Raw genomic sequence first — 25,657 nt, 5'->3', positions numbered from 1 at the left:
ATAGAAACAATGGTACTCATTTCAACAGAGTTCTATCTGAATAACAGTCACATCCTTTCACAAAACTGTCACCTTGTGGCTTTTGTTTTGCAGTTTCAGCATTTAATATGACACAGTCTTTTGCTGCTGCAGTGGTAAAAACTGCCAAGTTAAAGTTGGAAGGTGAGAGTTTTGTGACACCTAGAGACACCTGGGTCACAGAAATGGAGTTTCTAAAGAGGCAGCAAGAATGTTGTCTGGAAATATGGAAAATTTGAAAAATAATTTTGAGGAAAAAATGGACAACATGAAAAAGAAATACAATAAAAAACTTTTAAAGTTTTTTAATTATTTTCAAAAATTTGAGGAAGAAATAGCTAATTTTTGGAGTTTCAGTAGCACTAATAGCTACATATTAGGACATGCTAGTAGAAAAAAAAAGTTCTGGCATACACCATGAAGAGGAAGAAAAGAAAAAATTTTGGCATCTGAATTCAGCCCTTCGTGTATTTTATTAAGTCAATGCATGGCTTTAGGAAAGGAAGGAAAATGTGTTCTGTGGAAATAGGGAATGGTATTCACTGTGTTCACAGATCTGGCTTCTGTCTCTAACTTCAGCTTTTCTCTAATTTTTATTGATGAGGCCATATGATCACCACCTGCCGACTGAGTTCTTCTCAGACTCTAAGACAATGTTGATCCTCAAGCAAATTCCTTTTATCTTGACAGCTCAACTATCCTTTCTTCCTGTTTATATCACCTATACTGATATTTTAATTCAATCTCAGACACCAGACACTGGCCTTGTTCTTTGTGGACAAAACTACTATTTGGTGTCCAAGGTCCAGTAAATGGGTCCATGCCATTTGTCTTGTTTCTCCAGGACTGGAGTCTGATTCTGGTCCTCCTGAGCCTCAGAGCCTGTGTCAGTTCTCCAGTCCCCCTCTTCCCTAACATCTGTGATGCCAACTCTTTCTCTAGGCACCTCCATGCTAGGCCTACTGTGCCTGCTATGAGACTCTCTTGACCCTGTGCCCTGCCCATCTGCCAAGGTATTCACCCGATATCTGATTTTCAGTGACTGTCATCAGTTTGCCAAAGCTGAGACTCCCTTTATCTTGTCTGTCTGTGAGATTTGCACCAACTTACTGTCCTACCAAACACTAATTGTGAGATTGACTACAAAGGAATTCAGGAGAACGAAGAGTACAACTTAAAAGAGTTTTAATTCCAAGAGCAAGAAATTCAATGTCTACCCAGAGCCAAGCCAAAGGAGCACTATGATGCAAGCAGAGACCTTATGAGAAAGATGACCATAGATCAAAGGAGCACACACTACCCATGCTAGTTTCCGATGGCTGCTAAAGAGATAGTCTTTAATTCCTCTTCAGCTCAGTTTAATTGAATAAGCTAGAAATGAGAAAACAAGGAAAGTGCTATGGAGTTTTTAGAATATAAGCTGAAATAATGTTTTACATTTTCAAATTTCTCTTATGTATATACATCATTTCATGTGATCCTTGTAAATATCCTGGGTCTTACATAGCTCTGCTAGTAATTGGCAAGGCTGAGAAAGGACTCCAAACTCTAAAGCCAGTGTCCTTGCTTCTATGTCATATTTTTTCAATGAGTATTTGCAAAGTTTAAGTAAAATGTAGCAGGCTAAAACGGATACTTCTTCAGAGAGATTACTTCTTGCTATATTAAAATACTATGTCAATTACTTAGATTATTTCATAATTATTTTAAAATAATGTAAAACCTTTCAGCCTCTATACAAGCATTGATGAAAATATGAACTTTTCTAAATATTAAAACTTTAATTGGACTGGAACTATTTTATAACACCAGTCACATGTAGCTTCTATTATAAGTCAAGAGTGTCAAATATGGCAAGAGTAACAAAAATTATGATCATCTGCTGCAGTTAGGATGGTTGGGCTTTGAGACATTCCATTTACCTGACAAAGCAACCAAATCAACAATGTTTGAAAGTAAAAGTAGAAAGGTGGCAGCTATAAGACAGATAACCAGTCACCTAATCTGTATGTGCAAACTAATAGGGAGGCCAATAGGGAAATGTTAAAGGAGTTCTAGCTGGACTTTGAGTTCCAACCCCATATCTCAGGAAGACTCAGGACTGATGTGAGATTCCCCTAAATGTAGATTTCTTTCAAAGAGAAATAGCAAATAGCAGTTATACTTTGACTTGAAAAAATGCTGAATGATTTAATTTTTCCCACCCTTTTAAATTCCCCCAGAACCCTTGTTATAGGGGCCTGAACATGACACTATATTATATGTTGCAAATATATTTGGCATCATGCAGTGGCAATACTGAGGTTTCTCTAAAACTAATAAACGTGAATCAGGGTCCTCTAGAAATCTGCATTTCTTGGTATAAGGAAAGGAATTTAACTCTAAATTCCAATGTAGTTTTGGAACTTATTACTTTCTTGTTTAATCCTAGATAATACCATTTCTTATGCTCAGGACTCCAGGCAAACAGAAGAACATGGTGATGAACCACATTTGATTCCTCTGCGTTTGTTACCCTCACAGAGGTTCTACCCTATCCTGCTATCCCCATTACCCATGGGGTGATTCCAATGGCTTTTTCTCAGCATCTTCTTTTCACCATTACAAGTAGCTTTTGCCTTGGTTAAAATCCAGCTGCTCATGAGAAGAACAAAATAACCTACCTATGGAGGATTGCAATTCAAATATCATTATTTGAGAGCTTACTCTAGGTAGAAAATATGGTGAGCAATGAGGCGGTGGCTGGAGATGAGAGCACTTGCCTTTGACTTGGGAACAAAAACATCTACAATCAGTAAAATAATTGTTGAAAAAGGATGAGGGAGGGCAGAGAGGGTGTTGAATTTTCTCTGAATGTGCAAGGAAAAGCTTCCCAGAGAAGGACATTTGGGAATGTAGAGGATAAAGAGGGAAAAAACAATGGGAGGAAGGCATTGCAGGCCTACAGAAAACAAAGCATGAGTGACAGAAGAGAAGGTGTTAGCATGAAAACTTTAAATAGTCTAGTGTAGAAGAACCGATCATGACTGGCTGAGTATCACAGGGAATGAAAGAGGAACATTGGATTGGAGCCAGAATGCTGAGGCTTAACCACCAAAGTAAAGAATCTCAACTTCAGTTTGTCAGCAAAAGAGAAACACTGAAATATTTTATGGGCAGGAAGAGCATACTTTGATATGGTGTGTAAAAGAGGACTCCAGTTGTGGTAGAAAATAATTTTTTTAAATATCTGTCAAATAATTTCTAAAAAAATAAAACTTTAGTGGCTAACCTCTAAAGTTATAAAGTTAAGGTGGGTTATGATTATATCTAAGTTTGCAAAATGAGCTGTCTGCCTGGATTTGCCAAAAATATGATACAGGTGTTGGAAAGAACAAAGTAATGATGGAAAATTGCTACCAAAATAGTATGTTTAACAAAAAAGGGAATTCTTCTTATAATCTTACAAAGAAACAATAGCATGTTCCCATGAGTTAGTAAAAATACATTGTGAAAGATCTTCAATCTTGAAAAGTTTGGAGTGTTAGAAGAATTCAGAGTTTTATTGGGATTATAAAAAAATAGCTTGCCAAGCATGCAGGCAATATTTTTCCTGATTTTATAAAATTTAGCAGTATTATTTTTTCTTTTTTTTTTTTTTTTTTTGCCTCTCGAATCACAACCAGGTCTCAAGTGCTTTATTTTCTGAAAAGTTATGAAGAAAAAAAAATCTAGTTATTTTTCAAGGTAAAGAAAATGATACTTTGTATATAGCTCCTTCCTACCCTCAAGGTGATAATAGTGTTCCTTGTCACACATCCTGACATTTGTGACACCAACATATTAATATATCTAGGGTGGAAGCCTTTACAAATCGCAGAAGATGGCTATGAATTACAAAAGTAAATAAAATACTGGAAACTACATGGGAAATTACACCACTAACAAATATAATATCAGGATAGGAGGTGATTAAGACAGAGAGAGAGAAAGACATCAATGTGCACATTATTCTCCTCTCCTATGGAAATAATAATACTACGTAAAAGATTATTGAAAGAAAATTACATGAGTCATCACATATAAAGCAGTTAAAACAGGCATATAGAAAATGCTTCATAAATATTAAGTTGACACATATATTGCTTGATGACTGGTTCATTTTGGAGGCTTCTCTTTCCACTCTTAAGCCCAAGACCCCACATACTCTACTGCAGCCAATGTGTTTCTATTTTCCTCCTTTCCCAATAAACCCTTTAATTCCCTCTCAAAGGAGCTAGCTATTAAATCTGACTCTTTCCCTCGCCAATAGTTCAAGTCCTTAAGGCTTTGTCCTGTGGCCTTTTGGTTTCCTGTGCCCAGAACCTTTTCCCTATAAGAGCACAGCCTTGGTCAGATTCTTTAACACCTGAGACTCCCCTTTGAGAAGCAGTGTTGTTCCTTCTCTCCGGGAGTTTCTAGTCCAGATTAAAAGCTGAGAGAGAGAGGCACATTGAAAATCAAATAATGATACATGTTAACTTACAACAGTGTAAGAGATGGAACAGGTGATCCAAATACTAGTTGAGGGAAACAGATTTTAAAAAATCATAAAGTTTTAGAGAATGTGATCAACCAGTATGAACTCAAGAGATCAGGAAAAGCTGCAATGGTCTTGAAGGACAGATGGGAGTTTACAGGCTGGATAGAAAGATTTTTGGAGGAAGACTCATGACATGAACATCAACAGGAAAAAAGGAATTTCACCATGGGAAGGCACAAGACAAGAAGGCTGGGAGGCAGTGAGTAGACCACTCTGTGGACTGGCCTGCACTTAACTAGGTGTTTGCATAATGAAGCAGTGTAAAATGAGGTTGATGGGAAATGTTTAGGTTGAAAATAAAGAGGTCCTTTTGTGCTTTCATTATATTTCATAAAAGAGGATTCACTGATGATTCTGAAAATGTTATGCTAAAGTCATTTCAGCAATAGGAATCTTATAGAAATGCACAAATTAGATTGCATAGTTCAAGATTATAGTCAGAGATTTCAGTTCCATTTATTTAGTTCATAAGATGATGAGAGCTATCAGCAAGGTGGTGGCTTTAGGAGGAGAATGGGAAAGATGGATATGACTGACACAAGCCAGGGAGAGTTGTTGGAACTTGGCAACTGACTGTGGTGCAAACGGGGAGGAGAATGGGAAAGATGGATATGACTGACACAAGCCAGGGAGAGTTGTTGGAACTTGGCAACTGACTATGGGGCAAACGGGAAAAGGAGCCCAAAATGCCTCAGAGATTTCAGCCCCAGCGATTGAGAAAGCATGATTCCACCAAGAAAAATGGGAGACAGCCAGGAAGGCTATTTTCCTAGTGCCATGTTGGAGTTAGATACAATGGCAGGAATGTGGAAATAAATATTGAAGAACCTGCTTGAGATAGGGGCTGATGCTTAAAACACAATGCTGAGTTATATGTTGAGTTCTATGTTATTCTGCCAATTAAATATATTTTTTACAATTGGAAAGAACTCCAGCATTTACAAAGTTCTTCCAGTTAGAGCAATTACAAGTTTACAACACCAAAGGTAGAATGGATATTTCTGCTACCATTCTATACATGAATTAACTGATAGCCTAAGAGGTTAAATAACCTATGCAAAAGTCCGACTGTATAGAGGACAGATGAAGAATTATATTTTCTAGCATATTATAAGGATCCGAGAGTCAAAGAGGTTAAGAGGATTCTAGACTCTCAGAATTGGAAACATGACTCAGCATCTCCCACTCTTGCCATGTCATCTACAATGTTGTCAGCACATGGTCATCTGACTAGCACTTAATAGCAGCCAGTGATGAGAACTCACTAACTTACAAGTGGAAGTTTTGATTTTTAAGATGTACTATTATTGGAAATTTTTGATGAATGTATCAAAGAAAAATCTGCTCTCCTGCTATGTATTGGTGCTCCTTCTGTTCTTTGGAACTACCATAAAATTATTCTGTTTCCTTTTCTGTGTGATAGACTTTCAGATATTAAAGAAAACTATCATGCCATCCCATATCATCTGAAGCTGTTTATTGAATAACATGCCTCCTAGACCTTATGAAATTCTTGTCACCTGTCTTTAAATGGCCTCCACTTTTCATATTTCTTATAAATGATGAAGCCCAAGAATGAACTTGATATCCCAGATGTGTTCTAACCAGCAAAGAATGTTCCTGCCTTACCAAACCCTTATGCTTGACTTGTCTACCTATTTTGATGTATGATCAGATTTCACTTGCTTTAATAGCTGCCTTCTCACTTATGCAATCATGTTGAACTTGACAGCAAATAAATCTTTATGACTTTTTAAAAATTTCTGTTGTTAAGCCACATCACCCCCATTCTGTACTTTGTGATAAACATGAATATAAATATTTATTATAAATTCTGGCTTTTTAGTTTCCTCTTTGCCATCTCATTCTAGAAATGTTGATCCAGCATTCCAGACTACCAGGACCCTTCTAAAGCCAAATTTTGTCATCCAGTGTAACAACTTTAAGCTTCAGCTCAACTGCACATCTGTCAAACATGCTTTCTGCCTTTGTTTTTTTAAGTCCATAGCAAAATTATCAGCCATGATAGAGAGGAAGAGAGAATGTCATCCAGCTAATATCTTTATCCTTCTTTGCACAAAACAACCAACTCCTCCACAGTCCTTCAACTGAGAGGTTACAAATTATTTTCTTCAATAAGGAGGAAATGACCTGTCCTAATTGTTTTTTGCCCATTTTTTTCCTGCTACTTTAGACCATTGTAAGTAAAACATCTGAACAGATCAAACTGAAGTTTCTTAGATTATACTGCAGGCCACAGAGGAATTATAAGAGACCAAGTCCTGGGCTTTTGTTTAGAATCAATGGAAAATAATGCACTTTTCACATGTGTAATGAAAACATCCGGAAGGCTTTAAATCCCACATTTACAGATTCCTTTCTAGCATGTTATCCCCCAACAAAATGCCCATTATAATGAGTAGAAATCAAGTATACTGCATGGAGCTATGGATAGTGGGTTTTGTCTAATAATTAAGACATTTACTTCTATACATCACCCTCACATTTATATCCTTCAAACCCAAGCCTCAGCAAAATGCGGATTCTACTCTCCAGTTCCTTCAGAGTCATGTGTGTAGAGTCAAATTTGAATGTAAAGTCTCTGAATGCCAAGATCTATGTAATAATTGCAGCCCCCTTTCTCCTGATTATCTGTGCCAGTAAGATAACCAGACTGGTGCTCGGAGATGCTGTCATTCCAGTTTTGAACACTGTGTGAAAGGTTTTCATAAAGTAGCATTGTTATCGAGTTTGCATTTGCATAACCACAGCAATTGCCTTTTTCATTGTTAGAGTGAGGAGCCTATGACATGTGTTATTTGACTGTATCCACTGAACGGGAAATTTTCATTCTTACCACCTGGCAATTTGTTTTCTCTTCTGACGTAGCTACCCTCTGTCCTGGGTTTCTGTCTCGGGACGTTTCATATTGTAAAATACACTCCAAAGACAAAGGCATTAGTTTCTGCCCTTACAAAACTTCTATTCAGTAAATATCCTGCTAGAGACTTTAATGGAATAACAAGTAAAACTCTATGGTTAAAAAAGAGGAAGTCAGTTGAGTATCGTACCTAAAACTATAAGGACCCTTGGGTTTCCTCAGGTACAAACACATACCTTATTTATGATTTCATTTCCTGATTAGTCCCCAAAGTCCCAGAGTCCTACAAAATAATGCCTTAGTATTAAAAATATGCCTTTCTAGAAAATTATTTTAAAAGATTCAGTACAAGTACTTAGTTTATGCCTTCATAGCTTCACCCTTTTTACCTTCTCCTATGAAGTTTTCCAGGCCCTCAACAATATCTCAATTATATGAACTTCGGGGACATTCTTCTATTCTTCCCAATCTTATTCCATAGAACACTTGTATTCCCAAAGTATGAGCCCTGTGATATAGGTGTCCTATGGCCTAATAATTTTAGCCACAAAGTATATTAATAAAAGTTTACACAGATCTATTTACCACAGTAGGCCTCAGAGCCTTTACCATGTTAATAAGCGTTGGGAATTTTTAGGAGTGCAGTGTCATCTCTTAACTTCCGTAGGCCCTCTACTACCTAGAGGCAGCACAGGTTTAGTGATGAGTATAGAATAACAGTAGAAAACAGTATTTGAAAAACTATATCTAGATTATACTTGGAGAACTGCAAACACTTCAGTTCTCCTTAAATAGTGCTGAGACTACCAGGGTTTCTCTTGGTTACTTGGTGGGATTGTCCTCTTTCTCTAGTTCATGAGGGTGAATTACCTACTGACTGCTAAAGTTAAAAACAACAGTACTTAAAAACTCATAGCCACCAAAGAAGTCACTTCTTTGGAAGCCTTTGCTGGCTCCTTAGACAACAGAATTGCGTGCCTCCCCGATTATCTGTATTTTCGAATCATTTTTCTAACACCTACAATGTATTGTTGAAGTCATGTATTTAAATTTCGGTTACATTTCCTACTAGATCATAATACTTTTGGGAGCAACCACTGTGTCTCTTTTGCTTTATAATGTTAGCATCCAGCACAAGGTCTGGCTAATGATACAGATTTAATAAATATTTATGAAAGAAAAGAGGGAGAAAACAGGTGGCACAGCAGACACTACCACGGATGCTGTCAAGTGTTAAGGTGACTGAAGAATCCACAGTGCAATCTTACAAATTAGAGTGTAAATCCTGTGGTCATCCTTATGAATGCTATCACTCATGCTACTTTATATACACTGTTAAAGAATAGTTTTTAAAAGAGGGTATAACTGTGATATTCATGCAGTTATAAAATGTGTCAAAATGTTATTTTATTCATCAATTAGTGAGGGAACCAGTTAAGATGTTACGACTGTCTCAAAGGAGAATTCCAGAAACCAAGCATATACAAGCAATAAGAAAAGCTGGAATAGAGGAAAGAAAGATTTATCCACAGAGCAATATTCAGTTTTATTCTGCCCAAAATAATTAATTTGTATTATGAGGGACAAATATCATCTATACTATTATTATTAATTTTCTACAATGTATAGAATTTTAAAGTAGCCCAAGAACAATGAAAAGTGAGAATAACCCAAATGTGTATGATAGACAGAATACCCATTAATCTTTTCTGCTCCTTTTTCCCCAGAAATGGCAAATTTTCATTTTATCAGTTTTGGTTTTCCTTCCCTGTCTTCCTCCTCCTCTTTCTGCTCCTCCTCGTCCTCCTTTATTATAATCATCTAGCACTTATGCTCAGGTTTGATAAGACTGAGGCTTACCTGAGAAATATTAAGAAAGAGAGAGAGTGTGTCTTCCTTTCCAGAGTTTCCCTCCTACTCTTGGCTCGGTTTCTAGCACTGCTCTTTACTCTCAGGCACAGTTATTTCTTTGGATGGCTCCTTGATTCATTATGTAAACAGCCCTCCGGAGAGCACTCCACTACCCTTCTAGGTGATACAGAGTCAAGACCAATCTAAATACATTTACGTGTATCCCTCTCAATATATCCATGAAATCTTTTTTTCCATCCTTAAATACTGTGTTTCTCAAAGAAAGGATTATCATATTTTTTTCATCTGTTAAGGCACCCGAAACCGTTCTGGACTAACAGTCCTCTAAATACTTTCCGCATGTGAGAACGTTTTAACATTCTTTATAAGATCCAGGTGTAGAACAGTTTTAAAATTATGTTTTTGTATTCTCCTAAAGAGAAGACATTTTCTCCATGCCTCCTTTTCATGGCATACATAGTTTTTGCCACAGCCTGTGTTTTCACAGAGCACCTAGCTAGAATCAGTGAATGGAACTTCAGAGGACCATAGGTTTCGTTCTCCCTGGGGTGGGTATCTGTCATTGTACCAGTCTTTCTTAAGTTTAAATCCCGATTGCCTAATTTCTTTGGCCTACACCGTGAATGTCCTCTACAGCATACTCTCTGAAAGTAGAACCAGATGCTTGCTAATACCCATAAAATTGTTCTGCATCTCTCCTTGAATAGGGAAAAAAACTGCAATAATTATGATTTTTCAGCTCATTGAAATGTCCTGCCTGAGAAATTCTTAAGGAGTGGGAAAGAAGAATGACACATACTCATTTAGGGGAGTGTCTCTGAATAATTTCTTGAGCTTCTTTGGCATATTTCGTTCTGTGCTAATTATAGATCACAGTGAGCCACAGTTACTAGTGAGTGCTTTGTTTCCTCTTGTATTGTTGGTACAGGAAGAGAGAAAGAGAACCATTTATCTAACCGTAATAGAATATTATAAATCTATTGTTTATAAACAGGTAGAAAAAAAATCCTTAGTTCTATCATATATCTCTAGACAGTCTGCATTTCCAAGAGATGTCTGTCTGTGCATAACACTTGCAGTATGAAAAATGCTAACATCCCTCAGTGACCATATTTATTGTCAATGACCATATATCTTCTCTATTACCTTATTTATACATATTGGAATATTTTGAGTTTGGTTGAATAACAATAGCAAAAGCAAGTTTTATTATATTTATCAGACACAAGGTTCAAGGGCTGTTGGATTTCCAAGGACCACTCTGCCTTGTCAGGTTGGCCTATATCTGCACCACTGTGTGATTAGAGCACTGGGCAGATGGAGTGGCAGACACCTGACCTAGAATCGCAAACTGGTATCTGGAAAATATGTGGCCAGAAGCTACCTTCCCTATGAAATTTTGTATTCCCTAGGTATTCTTCTCATGTTCAAGAAACAGAAGTCAATAACCAAGTCGATAATTGTTACCTAAACCCATTATTCTATAAGGATTCTGGCTGCTACATCAGCATGATCTCATTTGTTTAAAGTTTTGCATAAGAGAAAAAGGATTAGGCCTTCTGTGATATGAGGTCTGTGAGGTTGAGTGTCATTTCAGAGATGTCTAGGGACCTGAATTAGATGTTTATAACTTAGCAATGAGAAAATAGTGGAACCATTTTCTGTATCTTGCATTGATCAAATTGTATTATTCCATTTGAGCTTCTCTATTAGAGTAATAAATTCCTTCCTCCACTACTTCTTTCTAAATGCCTCTGCTATTTTTTTTCTTCGTAGCAATACTTTCATGCAGGAGGAAATGGCCTGAAAAAGAATTTCTTGGAAAAAAGCCCAGATCTTCAGTCTCTGAGATATGCTCTCAGTCTTTATACCCAAACTACTGATGCCTTGATAAAGAAATTCATAGATACTCAAACCTCACAGAGTAAGTAATACATAGGACCTGAGAATAAGGTAAACTGAATACTAAACTAAAATTTAACATCAGAATTATTATATGTAGTACTAATAATTTTGTGCTGTTGTGAATTGAAGTATCATTAAAATGGAGAGTTATGGTTAATAGAGAATACCAATATTTTTTAGTGCTCATGAATATAATTTTTTAAATAATTTTAATAACACTAATATATTCCATACTAAAGCTCTATGGAATGGCTGACTTGTTGGTGATTTTAACTTCCATAAAACTACTTTAAGTAAAATCTACTTTTTAATATTTTGACCATGATATTTTCTTCAATTCAGTATTAAAACTCAGTGGATTTCTGGTGTTGGTATCTTCCAAAAAAATGATAATAATTCCCTAAATCCTAACTTCAGATGTAAAATCCTGTGCTATGGGGTTTCTATAAGGGAAATCTCATTTTATGCTAATTTCATATGAAAAAAATTACAAGATTTCTTTGAAGCAGGCCAAGAGGCAGGCTTGGTATTTTATTTGAAACTCAGATATGTTTCATGTGTCAAAGTTCCCACCTCATAAGCTTCTAAGATATTACTGTTCAAAAGTGTTTCTTTCAAGTTGCTTTGTGATTTATTATATTTTGGTGATTATTTGTATTTAAGATCTGGTATTTCTAAGAGATTATTGAAAATGTCAGTGTGAGTCAAAAGAGCCAAATGCAGGCTCAAACTTCAGAAACTAGCAAGTTATACTACAGAAATAATAAAAGTAAGTAAGAGGACACTGTCTTCATTCATGAAAGATCCTTAGAAAAGGGAAAATACAGATAATTTTTTAACTGTGATGAAAATACCCTGGATTCATCATTTTTTCCTCTTGGATACATTAATTTTTCTACCTATATCAAGGATAAAGCTAAAGGTGCTAGGTAGGTAGTCTGCCTATAGCACTTTGTGCTTTCTGATACTGTCCAGTTAAAAATTACAATTATCCCTTTTCATTCAATATCCCAGGTTATACTGTGGGATATTTCCAGAAAGGGAAACGTCGAGCTCATGAGAGATTGTCAAGAGATGCAGAAATATTCTAAACATTTTTACCTGAATGCATGCTCTTGCTCCCTTAAGGTTTTCTAAACTTTATAAATATGAATACAATTCTAATATATCAAACAAATAGTGTTGTAACTTTAAGAAAAAAATGAGTATATAAAACTTTTGCTTCATCTTTATAGGTTTACATTTATGTGTACACCGCCCCCCAACATACACACATATACATATACAGACAGACATCCCTTGGTATCCATGAGTAATTGGTTCCAGGACCTCCCATGGATAACAAAATTTATGGATGCTCAAGTCCCGGATATAAAAAGGTATAGGAGTCGCATATAGCATATGCACATCCTCCTATATATTTTAAATCATCTCTAGAGTATGTAGAATGCAAAAAAATGTAAATGATTGTTAAGCAGTATTGTTTATGGAATAATAACAGGAAAAAAAGCCTGTACATGTTCAGTACAGATGCAATCTTTAAAAATATTTTCCATCCGCAGTTGGTTGAATCTATGGATACAGAACCCATGGATATCAAGGGCCGACTGTGTGAGTGTGTGTGTGCATACATCTATGTATGTGTGTGTGCACGTGTATCTATCTATCTATCTATCTATAAAATCAACTATGGTATATGGAATTTGGCATAATTATCTTTTTATTACATGTATTAGTATTATATGAAAACATTAAAAACATATGGGAAGAGGAGAAGATTCTTAATTCTAATAACTCACTGACAGTATAATTTTTTTTACTCTTAATTTATTTCCCATTCCCTCATTTTCTTTTTCTGAGTATTCAATTTTTCAGATAACTGAAATTGGTAGGCTACAGATATGAAATGGCTTTTAATTTTCTCCAATAACTACCTGTAACTATGCCTTGTGGAAATGTATTTCCACCTCCTCCAGCCTTCCCATCCACGCTCGCCCAGCTGCCCTCCCCAGACATGCTCAGGTCCAAAGGACTTGGTATATAAAAGAGAGTCTGATGTGCCACTTGCTCCTCCTTCCCCATTAACTTCTAGGTCCCTCTTTTCCGCAGTGTTTTTGGGAATGGAAACTAAAGGGGAAGAAGAAGAGGTCCTCAATGCTTCCTATATTGTTGCATCCAAATGCTGGTCTCTTGTGTGTGTTTCTGGGCACCTTCCTATCTGTACATTTCCTTGAGGAGTGAAATCTATTTCAGATCGATTCCTGTCAGTGTCTCCTGTGACTGCCTACTGCAGCATATGCCATAGATCCATGCTGCTTGAAAATCCATTCCCTGTGGCTAGCCCTCTGGAATGGGATTCCAGCAAGTAAGCTAAAGTCCAGCTTCCTCTTGTGAGGTCCACTTGAGCCGTAGAAAACTCATACATTCTTCCCAAATTGTTGGTGGTAATGGAGACTTCTCCACTACTACCCAATTTCTGCCCCCTGCCATTTCTCTAAAATTCTCTTTTCTACCTGTACGTAAGTATTTACACTTCCACATTAGGGGAGGGACAATGCTATGGCTTGATGTAACATGACCATGTTCAATAATAAATGGAGGCAAGCTAAAGTCTTCTCAGTTAGTGAATCCAGGATTTCTAAGGAATATTCATTCCGTCTCTTTTGTTTTTATTCTATCCAATCCCATCTCAGTATTCATGACCATAGACTGAATAATAAAGTTAGTCAACACTACACCCTTTAGAAAATTGTGATGGGCAAGAAAGACAGATGAGAATTAGCTACATTTTAGAATTATTTATAGAACCATAAAAATGAAAATATAGTGGAAGTTACAATACTTATTTCTGTAACAGATCCTAAAGTTCTAGTTCGTACTTATAACTTACAAATTCTTCGGTCCAGTCCATGTTCTCTTTGGCGCCAAAGGAAACTCAGCTTCCAACATTCCTTAAGTGACAGAGAAATATAGAAAAGTTTAATTATTGGGGTCTTGTTTATATAGAGTGCTATATGATTCTTTGAACATTTGACACTGGACATGCTGAAATAGAGGCATTTGGGTTCCAACCTTTGAATTCCATTGGTACTCTTCCTGCAGATGATCATTTCCAATTAATAGTAGGATTCATTATCGTGTATCTGTTATTCTACCTGTTTTTTTGGTGGCATGAAGTCCAAAATGACCAAATGAAGTTTCCGTTTCCAGTGCATATTAGCCCATTCTCATGCTGCTAATAAAGACATACCCAAGACCAGGTAATTTATAAAGGAAAGAGGTTTAATGGACTCACAGTTCAGCATGGCTGGGGAGACCTCACAATCATGGCAGAAGGCAAAGGAGGGGCAAAGGCATGTCTTACATGGTGGCAGGCAAGACAGTGTGTGCAGGGGAACTGCCCTTTATAAAACCATCAGATCTCATGAGACTTATTCACTAGCACAATAACAAAACAGGAAAAACCCATCCCCATGATTCAATTACCTCTCCCTGGGTCCCTCACATGACTTGTGGGAATTATGGGAGCTACAATTCAAGAAGAGATTTGGGTGGGGACACAGCCCAACCATATCACAGTGTAAATACTGTTGCAATTATCCAAATAATTGGCTAGCACTTAGCACAATACCAAATACCCATGAATAGTTATTGTATTTCATTTTTGTTATTTTAACTTAGATTTTGTTATATAATTTAGAAATATCATAGTGGTGTTGTAGTATCAATCAAATATGAAGCAGTAATAGCTGACACTGCTTACTGCAAACACCTGCCACTCTGCCTGAGGAGCCACAGGCACAGGCTCAGTCCCATGCAGGACCCAGAGGGTTGGAAAGCCAGAGGGTTAATGCCTCAGGGAGCAGCCCCCTACCGATGAAATACAGGAAGTTGATGGGTAAGAAAGGAAGAAGAGAAAATCTCCATCATCCTCATTTGTGACAACTCCGATGTGTATTCTAAATACACAGCACTCTAGAGTGTCCCTGTGAGATGGGATCATTTCCCTCAGAAGACTGGCTTGACACACACTTATTTTTTACTTACTATTTTTTTTTTTTTAGCTTACTTTTTTCTTTTCTCACCTCCTGGCTCCTTTCCCAGTGTTTCCTGGGATCCCTCCCCAGGCAGACCACTTACTTTTTGATGCTTGTCTCAGGTTTGCTTCTGGGAGAACCCAAACCTAAGGTGACATGACTAAAAAGCAGGGTGCCAGATCCTGGCTCAACACATGTCTAGACTCTGTGCCCTGAGCACTGTGACCACCCCTCCTTGATGACAAGTGAAAAGGCTCACTACCTTGAATGAATGTTTCCCCATTACTTGGGCTTTTTCTCTCATGTTTTCTTAATTTAGAAACACAGAACTAATGAATGAAATACAACTTTTTAAATGAGTAAGTATCATCTGGGTGAAAAAAAGCTTGTATTTTTTTCCAAATAATAAACATAATCATTTACCTTATGATCATAAACCCAAAGTAGTTTTTTTGGTCTGTTTAGTTTTTGGGTTTTTTTTTGTTTTTGTTTTTGTTTTTGTTTTTGTTTTTGAGACGGAGTCTTGCCCTGTCGCCCAGGCTAGAGTGCAGTGGCACGATCTCGGCTCACTGCAGCCTCTGCCACCTGGTTCCAGCGATTCTCCTGCCTCAGCCTCCTGAGTAGCTGGTATTAGAGGAACAGGCCACCATGCCCAGCATTTTTGTACTTTTGTTAGTAGAGATGGTTTCACCATGTTGGCCAGGCTGGTCTCGATCTCCTGACCCCAGGTGATCGGCCCACCTCAGCCTCCCAAAGTGCTGAGATTACAGGTGAGAGCTACTGTGCCCGGCCTGTCTCTTTAATTTTTAATTCATACTCTGTGGGGGAAATTACTATTTCAGACTGTTTCAAATGCATTGAATTATTATTTAAGTGCTATTTAATCAAAATGTGTATTGTATAAAATGTCTTGTGATCCTTTAGAAATTTAAGCGCACTCTTCAAAGCATTTGTGTTTTACTTTTCTTATTCTCATATAATTTCCCCTTACTCCATTTTCTTCTTTCCCTTTCTCATCTCCTTCTCTTTTTTGTTATTCTCCCTTGCTTGTGTTAGAAAAGTAACTATAGCATTTGATATAAGGAAAACGTCAGTAACTTATCATTGATTTTTTCACTATTTTCAAATTTTAAGACATACTTCCCTTTAAAAATATGTTTAATTGAATTCAACTTTTTAATAAATGGGTTTATAAGTATGGAAAACCTCTTGTATCTTGCTCATTTACTCTTTTTTCGTTCTTCACCTCTTTCTTGCTCTTTTCTCTCCTATTTTTGAACTCCTACCTCCTTCCTTATTCTCCTGTGAAAGCGATTTGGATGTCATCTTTCTGAAGTAGTTAGACAAAAAGAAAAAAAAGTACTCTACAAGGAATTGAATCCCATTAGAAATTTATGAGCCACATAATTCAAATGTGACTTTTCATATGGGAAAAACAGTCTTCTCTTCTTTCTCTGTTCCAAACATGGAAAATAAACAAATCCCAAATGGATGTAGAATTATTCTTAAGTTTTTAAGTGAAACTGAGAATTTAATATGTGAGTAACATGTTTATTATTCTAGAAACATACTGCAATACTAAAACACCATCTTATTCTGCATCCATTTAACAAACATTTGCTCAGTGTCACCTCTGGGCTAAGTTTCATACAATGAGAAATATGGTCAAAGGTGAATATGATGTTATGTATGCAAGTTGCTCTAATACAGTGCTTCTTAAGTAGGGGTGGTTTTCTCCCTCAGGAGACATATGGTGATGTCTGCAGATCTTTGGATGTCACATCCTGGGGTGGTGGTCGTGTTACTGGCATCTAGTGTAGAGGCCAGGAATGTTGCTGAACATCTACAGTGCATAGGACAGCCTTCCTGTAATACAAATTCATCTGGCTCTAAATAGCAATAGTGCTCAGTCTGGGACACCCTACTGTAATACAGGCCGAAAAGTAAGAAGTGAAATTTTGGCCTGAAGAGACAGAAAAGGCAGAGAGGTGGGTGAGTATATTGGGTCATGAGAAGGTAGAAGAAGAAATGTATTCTGGATAAAGAAACTGTCCAGGAAAGTATGTACTTGCAATCTTATTTTAAAATCCCAATGTGGCAAGCATGTCCACAGTATATTTTTACGGGTGAAGAAACATAATTTTTTACAAAAACAAAATTCACCACATCACCCCCTATTTTAATCAGTAGATATTATTAAAAGTATCTTAAATTTCCTTGCACCATTAAAATATATAAAAATACTGTGGTAGGTTTAATGTAACATTAGCAGAAATTTTAATATATGTTGGAATTATCACACGTTATTTCTCCAAAATTTGACTCGGTGGTTTAAAATGGATAGCTAGCTTGAAATATTACATTTTTATTGCTGCTTTTTTCTTAAGAATGCATTACTTACAGTTTTAGAAGCTGGTAGAAAATTTATTTATTGCATCTTGATTACAATGTTAATTAAAAAAATTTTTTTTCTAACGGCTATTTCGTTATACCAAGGGCTCTTTGAATATTTCATGCAGGAGCAGACAGTGAAAAATGAATAAAACTTGAACATATTAAGTACAGTTTTTTCAATGAATAACACGATTTGAAATAAGGCACAGAATTATTAACTGCTGAGCCATCCTCTGTTTCCTTCTCTGAGTTTTTATTGCAGCTTGAGTGACCTGAATAACAAAAACTTTACACAGAAAAGGGATATTTTATATAGAAATTACAACTGTTGCCGGGCGCAGTGGCTCAAGCCTGTAATCCCAGCACTTTGGGAGGCCAAGACGGGCGGATCACGAGGTCAGGAGATCGAGACCACCCTGGCTAACACGGTGAAAACCTGTCTCTACTAAAAAATACAAAAATACTAGCCGGGCGAGGTGGCGGGCGCCTGTAGTCCCAGCTACTCGGGAGGCTGAGGCAGGAGAATGGCGTAAACCCGGGAGGCGGAGCTTGCAGTGGGCTGAGATCTGGCCACTGCACTCAAGCCTGGGTGACAGAGCGAGACTCCATCTCAAAAAAAAAAAAAAGAAATTACAACTTTCCTACCAGAATATTAATAGTTAATGCCTATGTGAATTAAAATACAAGAGCTGAAGTGTTTTTACTCTGTGGTCTGTCCTCTTTTTTCATTTTAATGAGTGAAGTCTTTCAGTCCCTGCTTATTTTAAGTTTCTTAAAATTTAGATTAGATCATTTTGATCATTTTAATAACCTATATCCTGCTGAAGTAGAGTATAATGTATTTTAATTTGAGATGGAAAGCAGATAGCTACTGATTCCCATTCTGGAATCTATTAATATACTTCAGTACGCTTAGTGTATTGCATTAATGTTATGGGGAGATTGCTCACTCTTCTTTTTATTGGTCATTTTTATAATTTAAGTGGAAGAAATATGCCACTTATTTATTATTATTATTTTTTGAAATGGAGTCTTTCTCTGTTACCCAACCTGGAGTGCAATGTCATAATCTCGGCTCACTGGAACCTTCGCCTCCTGAGTTCAAGTGATTCTCCTGCCTCAGCTTCCTGAATAGCTGGGATTACAGGTGCCCACTGCCACACCCAACTAATTTTTGTAATTGTAGTAGAGACGGGATTTTACCATGTTCGCCAGGCTGGTCTCGAACTCCTGACCTCAGGTGATTTGCCCACTTTGTATCCAGAACATAGGATGAAAAGTTTAAATGCCAGATTATATTATCCAAGCACACTTTTATTGTCAGTAGTAAAATTTGGAAGCGTCTCAAACATAGTTATTTGGGATCATATCACCTAATGAAAGCATTGATTATCTCTAATTATATTCCTCAAACTATAGAATATATGCCCAGAAGTAGAAAATAAACCCTTTTCTCAAATGGTTCACTGTGGAAAGAATGAACCGTTTTCTATCAGAAATATAGAAGAACTTAATATTTCAGTGGCAGAAATACTGTTCTCAATTTTTTTTAAAAAATGAACTTTTTGGCCAAGAGCCACAGCTGAAATTTCAACTGGATAGCCACCTATGGGGAAAAAATGCTGTGAAATGTCTTCAGTTCCTATGCTTGGTCATTTTCAACTTAATACTGATTTTAAAATGTAGAAGTTATTTCTCATATTGGCTGATAAGCTTGTCAGAGATAATCAGAGATCTGGAATCCTGTGCAGCAGGTCTATGTCACTCTCTGCCCCTTAGGCACCTTTGGACTATCTAGAATTGCCTTCCAAGACAAGAGGTTAGCATTTCTCTAGAGTCCTAAGTGTAAAACTGAGGAGAATCTGTGGAATATGACTCTTCAAACATTGCAGTCTTTCTGATGACATTAACTTCACCAAGGTGGATGAGGGTCTTCAGTGCAATCAAAGAGCTATACACAAATACCTTTAATAGGAGGGGTACTGTGATAGGATTCCAAGGATGTTGATTCCCAAAGTAGAAATGGCAAGTATTAAATCAGGTTACAGTGATGCTAAGCAAACATCTTATGCACTAACCAAGTTGTCTACCTCTGTGCTATTCATCCCCCAAATCCTGCAAGACCAGTAACATTCTCCACACTTCTCAGATTAAGACACGATGAGTAAAGATTTTACAAATAGACTTTAAAACTTGCTAAGGTAGTTGATCAAGTAGATAAATGACAGAGACAATGTCCCTCCCACTGTCTCACAGAAAGAAATCAGTCTATCATTATTCCTTCCCACAGCCCATGCTTTCTTCTCCCTAGCTTTAAATAATTGGGTGTACTTCCTTCTCCGCACTCTACATGTTAGTATCACTGAATCTCTCTTCTGTTCAGGCGATGATCTTTAAGCTGATACTTGGTCTTCATGTTGGCAATAAACCCCCTCCGCAAACTTCTAACTTCTTCCTCTGCTCCCCAGTTTCCCTTCATTCTGGCTGCAGTTACTGGGTAGACTCAGTAGACAGGACACCTTTTACGTAATTAAAGGAGGAATTGACGTTGTAGACATCCAAGCTAAATGTAAGAAAATATGTTCTGCTTCCAGGACACTCTTTCTAACCTAGCCTGGAGTCTACTATGCACATTTAGGACATTGCTGCATTGCTCTTTCCTCCCTGTCCCACTCTTCTCCACTGTTGTCCCCCACCAGCACAAGAATTCATCTTGTGACAGTTCCCTAGCACAGTTGAGTCATTTCTTTTTTTTTTTTTTTTTTTTTTTTTTTGAGACGGAGTCTTGCTCTGCCACCCAGGCTGGAGTGCAGTGGCCGGCTCTCAGCTCACTGCAAGCTCCGCCTCCCGGTTCACGCCATTCTCCTGTCTCAGCCTCCCGAGTAGCTGGGACTACAGGCGCCCGCCTCGTCGCCCGGCTAGTTTTTTGTATTTTTAGTAGAGACGGGGTTTCACCGTATTAGCCAGGATGGTCTCGATCTCCTGACCTCGTGATCCGCCCATCTCGGCCTCCCAAAGTGCTGGGATTACAGGCTTGAGCCACCGCGCCCGCCGAGTCATTTCATGATTGATAATTGGCAATCCTCTTGTCTCACAATGTAAGCCCTAGTAAGACAGGCAGTTTGCTTATTCATCTTTAAAATCTAAGTGCTCAGTACAGTACTGGATGCAAAGCAGGTGCTTAGTGAGTTTTAGAACAAATGAATGCCATTAAATTCAATACAGAAAATCTCAAATTGTGTAATATGACATAATTCTCATACTTGAATGTATGTGATTACAGACTTTTATTGAAGCAACTATGTTTGTGGTCCTGTTCTAGACACTGTAGAACATCCAAAGTGTGTATGAGTGTGTGTGCATCCTTAGAGAGGAAAAAGTTTATAATTTTACAACTAACACTATTCATTAATTATCATACAAGATAAAAGTAAGTGCCATTGGATAAATACAAAGGGATATATAAAGTTAGAAAGAGATAATAAGACCATTTTTCTTTTTTTTTTTTTTTTTTTTAGCAAACTCTTGAAATCATGATGTTTTATTCAGTCTGTTACATGAAACTCAAAAAACAACCAGGAAAAAATGAAGTATGTCCCTGTGCACAGTTTAGGTCACTGAAAGATCCATTTATCCTTTCATGTGACTTAGTTTCAGGAGTATTTGTCATGTGCCAGGCTTTGTGCTAGGTAAATTACTGTGAAAGTCTATGCCAAATATCTCTTATTTGCCCCTTCTAATCTACTTTCCTCCACTCCGTAGGAGGCTGAGCTGTGTGGGTCACAGTCTTGGGCCGGCTTACTCCCTGTTTCTCAAGTGGTTCAGACAGCAGGGAGCCTCTCCTAAGAGGAAAGAGTAAGATCAGATATTCCTTCTCCAGTCTCCCTCTGGACAAGTTCCTCTCAGCCTGGCTCTGTCCTTTGACTCCAAGCCTCTCAATGTCTTTTCTAGAAAACTCTCTCTTTCCAGGTTCCAGTCACTCCTTCCTCCCCTCATGATTTATAGCTGAGTGCTGTTAGCAGCTGCACTTTCCCTTGTCATTTCTCTAGAACCCAGCGAAACCCTCATAAAAAGTCTCTTCTCAAACCATCCAAAATTCCTCAAATTCTAGTTTCCATCTGTTTGCTATTTATACTCTGATACAAGAAAAATCTTTAGAGTTTTGCCAGGTTTTTTTCCATGGCAGCTCCTTCATTTGGGTCAAAGATGAACATGTTGAAATAAGCATTTCAAGCATGAGAATAATGCTCTTTGGAGTGAGGGAAAACATCAAATGTTGACGACTCCTTTGTCCAGAATGAACAAATGAGCTTTCCACAGGACTATTCCCATTACAATCTGGGCAGGACATCAAAATCCCAAATCCCACTTTCTCACAATACAGTTTATTTGGTCTAGCATTTTATCTTTTCTGGAAATCTGAAATCAGATTAAGACAATCGGGAATCTTTGTAAAGTCATTTGTAAAATGTAAGAGTTCTCACAGCATAGAATAAGCACATGTTTATTGCATGTCATGCCATGGGGAAATGATCACTTTTAATGTAATGGCAGACTAAAATGTACATATTTTTAGCTCATAAAAGGTGTACTTCTAGTGGTTCTTTATTCATTTTTTGTCATGAATACTTGAAAGATTACATTTTTTATAGCATACACATTTTCAATCAACAACTATGTGTGTAATGTGTTTCTTTATTTCTCAATTTGGTGAGAGCCAGATCTCATTCCAAGGTTATACTGAATATCAGTGATTAGAATTCCTGTTTCCTGACTTCAAGTGTTCTCTGTTACTTGCCTCTCAAAGAGTAAGATTGGTTTAAATAATTATGAAGGTAACATATATGTATTCTCAAAAGAAACAGAAACACTTGACATTTGTTTACATCTGAAGTTATATATAAAGTTTACATATAAAGTAAAAACCACTCAGACTACAGTTTACTACCATTTATGAGCACATTCATGTATTTTTGTCACTTGAGCCTCAGAACAACCCTCTAAAGCCAGACAGAGGGCTGGGCATGGTGGCTCACACCTGTAATCGTAGCACTTTAGGAGGCCAAGGTGAATGGATCACTTGAGGTCAGCAGTTTGAGACCAGACTGGCCAACATGGTGAAACCCCGTCTCTACTAAAACTACAAGAATTAGCCAGGCATAATCGTACATGCCTGTAGTCCCAACTACTCGGGAGGCTGAGGCAGGAGAATCTCTTGAACCCGGGAGGTGGAGGTTGCAGTGAGCAGAGATCGTGTCTTCCAGCCTGGGGGACAAGAGTGAAAATCCGTCTCAAAAACTAAATAGAAATTATTAAATTTTTATAAACAAAAAATAAAGTCAGACAGAGATATTCAGAATATTGGTGTAATATTCCAAAGTGCTCCTGGGTGCCCTTTTGTGACAATCATCTCGTCCAAGAGCAGTGGATGTCACTGAAGTGATTTAAGCAAGAGTGCAACATGGGTAATAGACTGAAGGGAGACAAGACAGGAGCAGACAGACTTCCAGGCTCCAATAAAAATCCAAGTGAGACACGGCATGGGGCTTGGATGGTGGAGATATGGACAGACTCAAGATGTAGATCAACAGTAAAATAGACAAGTGTTAGTGAAATAAATCTTAAGGTAACAAAAGTTAGGATATAAAATTTCTTCTACAGGATTCCAAAGTAAAGATTCCAAAACAATTACTTCTGTGTGATGAAAAGTGGGGTTGATTTTTTTTTCTCTGCCTGCTTATAGTTTTCTAGACTTTCAAATTATCCCAAAATGTCTATTTATTTTTGAATTATAATTTTATTTAAAAATATAAAAAATACTTTCTTATGCAAAGTAAATTAGTTTAATTGATTGCCAAGGTGCAGTTTATTCAAAGTCGTAGATTTTGAAGTCTTTTAAGGCCTTGGATTTAAATCTGAGCTGGAATAAATAGCCCATTTAAACTTGCTCTTGGCTGGGCACAGTGGCTCAAACCTGTAATCCCAGCACTTGGGGAGGCAGAGGTGGGTGGATCACGAGGTCAGGAGATCGAGTCCATCTGGCTAACATGGTGAAACCTCGTCTCTACTAAAAATACAAAAAAAAAAAAAAAAATAGCCAGGTGTGGTGGCACACACCTGTAGTCCCAGCTACTTGGGAGGCTGAGGCAGAAGAATCGCTTGAACCTGGGAGGCAGAAGTTGCAGTGAGCCGAGATTGCGCCACTGCACTCCAGCCTGGGTGACAGAGTGAGACTCCGTCTCAATAAACAAAAACTATAAAAAACAAAACAAAACGAAACTTTCTCTTTAGGATTTAAAGAATCTCATAATTTCTCTGTGGGTAGCATAATTGCCTGGAATGGGACCCACCTGTTATTTGAACACACATATAAACATTACATATGTACATACAACTTATAAACCTTATTTTAATGAAAAAATTTACCAGAGTGGTTGTATAATGCACTGATTAAAATGAAGTGCTGAGTTCATGATAAAGCAGGTATTTTGAAAATTGTGTTACATCTTTTTATTATGGGTAGCTATGACACTTTTTAAATATTTTTGTTACTACTGTTTGTTTTGTTTTAGGTCTGGTTAGAAAGTAAAACAGAGGTTAGAATAAGTTGTTTGGGAATCTTATGGAAATGCTGGCATGTCAGAAAAATACTCTACAAATCACTGAGTCAAAAAAGCAAAATGCAATACAATTTCTCTGTCCCCACTGAGCCATCATGCCTTTTTTTGTTCACCGAGAACAGGTTTGGTGACCAATGGGGTTAGTGGCATTAATTGGAAACTTCAGACACTGCCTCCCAACCTGCACATGTCCTTCACAGCTGATTTCTGAGAGAAGATGGGACGTTTTCTCCTTCAGTTATCCTTTGGACTAGAAGTTAAGCCTTGTTATTATGTGTTTCATCTATGTTAGAAAAAGGAATATAAACTATGTTAAATGGCATAAAAATAGTAAACCTAAATCTTTAAAGGTTGGAAACTAACCTTGTGTAAACCTCTGGTGTAAAACTCTGTGCCTGTTCATGGAAGAAAGGCAAGAGATGCGAAAACAGGTGAATGGGGAGCTATGCAGACCTGGACCAAGCATGTGCTCTGCTTCTACCTGGCTATAAGACCTGGGAAAAGTCACTTATCCTCTCTTAGCCTCAATTTTGTCATCTGTAAAAATGGAAAGCATAATAATTCATACTGTGTGGAGCTGCTGGGAGAACTCCACGTGTTAATACCGTGAAACACTTTGCACATAGAAATCTCCATAAATGTTCACCATTCTTATGGCATCATCATCATCATTAGATGTCCTCTGTCTCAGAAGTGACTTTTTCGTCTACAAAACATTGAGAGACACCCTCAGGATGCAGCTCCCTAGGCAAGTAAGCCAATAATCACGTGTTCTGCTGTGAGCTATACCTCCACATTCTCAGAGAGACTGAGAAATCTATGACACCTGAATGATTCACACCTGCAATTTCCAGGAACCCCTTCTCCATACACTCCACAGTAGTCAAATAATCATATATTTATTGAACCTGTGCTGTGCACAAAGCACCGTGCTAGGTATGTGACACCAGGGATAGATTCTTTGCTCCAAGAAGTTTATGATGGAGACAAAACAACTGTATGAAGAGAAAAAAGAATCATCCAAGATAGTTTATGCTAGATGCCAGATGCATCTAAAGATCAAGAGTAGAGGCTTTCAGAAGGGGAGAGATGACTGTGATGGGAGAGTTGGGAGCCTTCTGGGAAGACATAAGGTTCAAAGTGGGTTTTCAAGAAGATGTGTGACTCAAGTAAAGAAAGGAGAAAAGTAGGCATGTCAGAAAGACACAGAGATCAGGTTAACAAGGAGATCAATCAGAGTGGACTAGAGAGTGCTCTCAAAGTATAGCCCCAGAACAGCAGCCTCAGGATTACCTGCTCAGGCTGTCATAATAAAATCACAAAGACTGAGTGGCCTAAACACAAAAATTTATTTTCCAGTTCTGAAGGC

At 37.5% G+C, this 25,657-nt stretch overlaps 1 protein-coding gene across 2 annotated transcripts in view; it reads left to right on the top strand.

Annotated features, from left to right (window-relative positions):
- UNC13C (unc-13 homolog C) overlaps positions 1 to 25,657 on the top strand; it is a 670,888-nt gene that overhangs the window by 591,605 nt on the left and 53,626 nt on the right. For both annotated transcript variants that reach the window (XR_004431983.1, XM_033190063.1), the window contains exon 30: positions 11,109 to 11,256. Coding sequence is in view for 1 of the 2 variants with exons in the window: in XM_033190063.1 (XP_033045954.1) it covers positions 11,109 to 11,256 (148 nt within the window). In the remaining variant the exon portion in view is untranslated. The remainder of the gene's footprint in view (positions 1 to 11,108; positions 11,257 to 25,657) is intronic.

Source organism: Trachypithecus francoisi, unplaced genomic scaffold, assembly GCF_009764315.1.
Source record: "Trachypithecus francoisi isolate TF-2019V2 unplaced genomic scaffold, Tfra_2.0 Lachesis_group3, whole genome shotgun sequence".
Lineage (NCBI taxonomy): Eukaryota > Metazoa > Chordata > Mammalia > Primates > Cercopithecidae > Trachypithecus > Trachypithecus francoisi.
This window is presented reverse-complemented; position numbering and strand designations above follow the sequence as displayed.